This window comes from Lissotriton helveticus, chromosome 10 (genome assembly GCF_964261635.1).
Source record: "Lissotriton helveticus chromosome 10, aLisHel1.1, whole genome shotgun sequence".
In the NCBI taxonomy this organism is placed as follows: Eukaryota; Metazoa; Chordata; class Amphibia; order Caudata; family Salamandridae; genus Lissotriton; species Lissotriton helveticus.
Window position 1 is genome coordinate 527,200,944 of NC_136071.1, and position 6,000 is coordinate 527,206,943.

The 6,000-nt window shown below is 44.5% G+C and overlaps 1 protein-coding gene across 1 annotated transcript in view; it reads left to right on the forward strand.

Moving 5' to 3' along the window:
- The window catches only part of LOC144784342 (UBA-like domain-containing protein 1), a 67,683-nt gene extending 62,198 nt beyond the window's left edge, over positions 1 to 5,485 (forward strand). Inside the window, exon 3 of the mRNA XM_078663065.1 lies at positions 4,311 to 5,485. Coding sequence (XP_078519191.1) covers positions 4,311 to 4,613 — 303 coding nt within the window. The 3' untranslated portion in view covers positions 4,614 to 5,485. The remainder of the gene's footprint in view (positions 1 to 4,310) is intronic.
- The last annotated feature ends 515 nt before the right edge of the window (positions 5,486 to 6,000 follow it).

A 6,000-nucleotide genomic window follows, 5' to 3' on the forward strand; every position in this document is an offset into this window, starting at 1 on the left:
GATGTGTCCGTTAAATGTACCTTTTGTCCTGAATTTTAACCCTTTGTCCTGAATTTTTAGTCACTTCACAATTTGGCTTCTTACCAGGTGGTCACCCTAGCTCGTGATGCAACAGCAGGGACAGCATAGTAGGGGTGCGCGTCCCGTACACATAAGTGCCCAGAAGAGTTTTCTTGTTCGCAGCAGTGAGGTGATCTAAAGAGAAGCAGATTGGTTAATCATTGACTGAAAGCTGTTGGTTTTACAGGCGAGCTGTGCTGAGAGAAAAACAAGGAAGTTGTCCCTTCGAGCTGGAAGCCACTTGCGACTGAAGCTGTTTTCAGCTCTGTGCAGCACGAGCAGGTCACATGCTCTGCAGTTCAGGAAATGTGTAACATGGGTCTTGGAATCGAACTGGCATTTTTGTGTTCATGAATTGCAAACACAATTCCACATGCGTTCTGTATTTAGAGGAGAGGCTTATTTTCTAACTCTCTAAAAGAGCTTAGAATATATAATTATCGGGTATTTTGCTGTTCACCTCTGTGGACCACAAGAACAGCCTGAACCCATTGCCGTGTGTATATATGGTCGGTAAGAATGCTCAAGGTCTCGCCCATGACTAGTTGTAATGCCAGCAACAGACCCATGTTCTAAGTTTTCTTAGTGTCGACAACATACCACACTAAGATTCTCTGCATCACCTTTAGCAAACGTCATTACCTCATTAAGGACCAGCTTGAAAGAATCTGAGCCCTCGCAGCTTTTTTTACAACCAGTTACTACTGTCATTGTCTAGATTGCCAAACAGTTGTAGCTATTACTGTTTTTAGGTTTGATTTTCAGGTCAACTGGCTGCTAGATTTATGGTTCTCATTGTTTAAAATGCACATGACTTTGGGCTTTGGCTCCGCCCAGAGGAGTATTTCTTACTGCTCTGCTTTTCAGATATGTTCGTTGATTATTAATGCCACATACTTACACCCAAGCATCATTCTACCAACCGGCTGTTTGAGTTTCATTCCGCATCTCTTGGAGCGCGTGCATGAATGTATGAGGGACTTTTTCCATTTCATAAGTACCCTCAGTCTTCCACTTAGCCCTACTGAGTTCTGTATCTTACACATGTCTTTTAATGGAAAAGCAGCTTTTTAAAATATTTTTATTTATTTATTAGGACTCGGCTATAGACTGTAGCTGTGATTTGTCCAGACCTCCTGCTTCCAATACATTACATATACATAGAGAGGGATTTTGGTCTGCCCTTTGCTCATAAAAAGGATGTCTTTGCAATATACCTCACTTTCCTGTTCTTGATTCAATGGCTTTCCCTAGTATTCTTGTGTTTGGCCCACCAATAAGCTTTCTGACGTCACATTATTCTGGTTGGATGGGTTGTTGCATTCCACAGAATCCCAAAGGAAACACTTTTTTTCTTTTCTATCTGCACTCCGTGGGAGATCATGGATTTCCTTTACTTCCCCAATACCCACCTCGAACCCCAAGAATGCTGTTTTTTTACTTCTCCACACTTAATTCTTCTGCCCCTATCTCTCTCACTCCCTGTTTGCTTTTTAAGTTTGCTCTCTTTTCTTCTAAGCATGCTCTCTTGGCTCCCTCCTTCACCATTCCGCTTGCTGTTTTAAAAAAATGTTTTTATCTGATTTGAATAAAGGTCAGCCAGGTGCAAAGTGCTGCTAGGCCTCTCGCTGCCTTTTTGGAATTTGTGAATGTTTTGTCCTTTTTTCTAATTTAGGTTACTGTCCTAGTATGTCTATAGGCAATGTTAGAACAGTAAATTTGCCACGTGTCAGGACTCATGCACTTTTGCACGCCACAGTATGGGGTCCCATAAGCAGCCATATTGGAAAGGGATTCTTTTAATTGAACATCCATTCCAACAAAGCCTGCCATGTGTGCACATGCATTTTAATGCATGAGTTTGCTTGGCAGCGCTAATAAGCATTGGTAAAACGAATAGCTTTGCATTTTGTAGGCAAGGCCTGTTGGCTTTGTCAATGTTTTTTTCACTGTTGCAGTCATTTTTTCATGCTTTTGTCAGCACTGTTAAGATGGTATGCGTATTTGTAAAGCACACTACCACCTGCGAGGGTATCCTTGTTCTCAGGATGTGTGTATGCCTACCATTCCTATCATAGATTGGTTAATTGAAAAGCCAAGTCTTCAGCTCCTTGCGGAATTCAAGGAGAGAAGGAGGCTCTGATGTGGACTGGGTGGCTGTTCCACATTTTAGGAGTGATTTAAGAACGCCCGTCCTGATCTGGTTCTGTCCATGCATGGCATTTGTGCAGAGAGGAGGTGTCTGGGTGGTTAGTGGAAGGAGACGCAACTGTTCAGGTGGGTGAGACCTCATTTGATTAGTGCCTTAAAAATGTGTGTGAGAAGTTTGATATGAGCGGGGTTTGTGTATCGGGATCCAATGGAGACCCCTGAGGTGTGTTGTAATTTGGGTTCTGAGTGGGAGGTTGCGGATGGGTTTGGCTGTCGAGTTCCTGATGGTTTGTAATCTTCTAGTGAGTTGTTTGGTGATCCCGGCGTAGAGGGCGTTTCTGTAGTCCAGCTTGCTAGTTTTTCTATCTTTGCTTGGTAGCCATTTGAAATTATTCCTTAGCGCCTTCAGTGTGTGGAAGCAGGGTGTAGTGACAGCCTTGATTTGTGCACTCATGTGCAGTTTGATGGCTATTGATATTCTGAGGTTCCTGGCATGGGTGCTGGGTGTAGGTCTGAGTTCGGCCTGCTACTTGTCCCATGATGAGGTATTCTTGCCGAAGATCACTACTTCTGTCTTGTCGGTGGTGAGCTTAAGACAGGTGACTTTCATTCAATTAGCGACTTGGGTCATGCAGGCAGTGAACTTGTTTCCTGTGTTAGGGGCTTGTCCGAAAGGAAGAGTATCAGTTGCATGTCGTTGGCGGAGGAGCGAATGTTGATGTGTGCACGGATGACATTGGCCAGAGGGATTATGTATGCGTTGAAGAGGGTGGGGCTGAGCAGTGAACCTTGAGGCACTCCACAGATAAGTTTGCAGGCTTCCGAGGTGTAAGGTGCCAGGCTGACTGCTTGTGTTCTATTCGTTAAGAAGGAGCAGATCAGCAAAGAGCGGGTCCTTGAATGCCAATCTTGTGTAGGTGCCTGATGATGATGGGGTGTGAGACCCTGCTTCTGCCTAATACTGAAGAGCGCTCCATGAGAATGAGGGGTGTCATGTCTCCTCTGTCAAGGAGCATTCAGATGTCATCTGTGGCAGTGATGTGTGCTGTTTCTGTGCTGTAGTTGGGCATGAGTCCTGACTGCGTCGTGTCGAGGAGCTGGTGGTTGGTGAGGCTTTGGTTGAATACTTTCTCTAATACCTTTGCCGAGTATGGTAGGAGAGAAATGGGTCTGTAGTTAAAAAGCGTGGCTGGGTCAGTAGATGGGTCTTAAGCAGGGGCGGGATGGTAGCATATTTCCAGGTGTGCAGGAATGTGGCGGTATTGAGGGTGGGTATTGGTGCTTCTCTGATCAGTAGGAGTCCTTTGGTGAGCATGCGGTGGGGCTAAGGGTCAGATGGATGATCTTCATGGTATCAGTTATTTCAACAGAAGTGACAAAGGACTCGTGAAATCTCTATTCATTCTTTAAAAGTGATCAAAAGTTTAGCCTGGCCTTACAATGGCTTCCATACTGGTATGTTCCTTTACAGATGCGGATAGCCTGACCTTCGATATGCTGTCCCGAAGTCTTGTGAAGTCAGCAACAAATGATCAGTCTGTGGGATGCACTTCTTGGGGTCATGTCATCCGATCTCCACCAATTCTGTGATTGTGACATCCTGCAGTAGCAGGTTCAGAAATTATATATTATCTTGCCAGCAGCATGCTGCTGCTTTTCAGTATGCCTGACTTCTATTTATTGGACTGCAGAGCCACGACTAACAAGCATTGACAAAGCCAATGGGTCTGGCTGAACACTCAGAGTGCGAACCAGACCTAATAGTTTTACCAGTGCTTGGTTTCATTGTAATGTGTAGGTTGTTCTTAGTGTCAGAAGGGCATGCCTGTGCTGTAGGGCAACTAAAATGAGATGTCTTGCAATAAAACAAACTTTTTTCCCCTCATGATAAGCCAGCCTACGGGTACAGTGTTTGGTGTAGAGTCAAGTTGAGCAGTGGAGCACAACATAAGTAGCTCAGAATAATACAAAGAAGAGAACATAATTTGATGAACATAAAAGGCATTAACTGCGTTTAGTAACACCTAAAACATACATGTTGATGTCATGGTGGGGTTCTCCTCAATCTTCCTAATTGTTTTCTTCTGCTCTTTCTGTAGATGTGCACACCAGCCAACACTCCCGCCACTCCACCCAATTTTCCAGATGCCCTAGCCATGTTTTCTCGGTTGAAGGCCTCCGAGAGCCTGAGTGGCAACAGCCCGATTGGATCCATGGCTACTTCACCACCACTTCCTCCTCACCACCATGGAACCTTCAGCTCTGCTTGGCCTATGATCCCACCTTCCGGCCAACACCATCAACAAAACATGTGGACTCACAACCCGCCTCCTCCAGCTCCCGCAGGCCATGCTACTAATGGCGATAGTGAGCCAAAGGCTGCCATGGAGGCTGAAAGATGAGGCACAGGCCGAAGATGTTAGCTTTGTGTTGGTGTCCTTATCACCCCTTCCCCTACCAGGAGCGAAAAATGGAATTACCCTGAGAGCAGACCATCCGATGTGACGTGTGGAGCCGCACCTGGACTACAGTGCGTGCCGTTGTGTGATGTACGCGTTTAGCAGTTTCCGGAACACAAAACAAGCCTTTAAAAAAGGAAAGTAAAAACAGGTCTGACAGATCTCCCCAGAAGGTGCCTGTGCTCAAGCTAACCGCCTGTGCTGGCTCTTCAGCTCTGTGATTAGAAATGGTAACTACGTTTTTGTAATTTTCAGATGAGAGCGCTTTTCACTTCCTGCAACCTCGACGTCATGGTCAAGACAGCACTGCAACCTAGGCATAAGGAAATTGAGTCTGGGTGTTTGTTTTGTGCTCTCAACTGTTATGAGCTATTGCAATGCTTAGGAAGCGCCAACACCACCAGACTCAACTAATCGGGCACTAGAATGTTGCAGGCGGGATGGAGTGATGAATCAAGTTCAAGAAAATAAACTGTTATATGATATTGGATTTTTATCTTTTAACTGATTTGCTATTTTAACGTTGAAACCAGGGATAATTGTTATTGGGGGTTAAGACTGCAGATTTGAACGTAACCCCAAAACACCCCAACGAAATCAAGTACAATTTAATCATCAGGTATACAGTATGGTGTAATTTCTGCCTCGGCAAAGTACCTCAGTCCCTCGCTACATCACAGTGAACAGGAGCATCGTGTTTAACCTGTTTTTGTTTGTTTCTTTGTTTAGAGAGAATGAAATAATGGAGTGGACAAAATCTTGTGCCGTTCGCATGATGACACCTTCTTAAGTAAATTAAAACCAATACTAACGTGCATGAAAAGCCTGCTGTTTCTTGATTGAATACCAATTGATTAGCACTATGATTCAATTTTTTTTTGCAAACATATTTTATTGATTTTCATCGCAGCAAGCAAATATCCATTGTCACAATAATCAAACTTCCCTCTCCCCCATCAAAGTATTAACTATATGCACAGGTATGCGTCCACTCTCCGAATTAATAGTGTTCCTGTCCTATGTTCCCCATGAGCAATTCGGAATCGTGGCATAATATTCATCAATTTACATTGCAAACAACCGACATTAATAATCTGTTCCATCATATTACTCAAACCCCTAAAGAGCCCCCCGCATCCCCCTAGCCCCCCCTCCCTCCCACTGGTGTGTTCTAAATATGTACAACAATTCAGTATATAGAGCTTGTGTTTACAATCATTCAGGATGCACGTTATTGTAACGGGTGTTCCAGTATCCCGACTCGCCACAACTCACTAGTCCTCAACGTCCTCGGTCGATTGGGTTATCAGCTTCTGAACCAGTTCCTCCC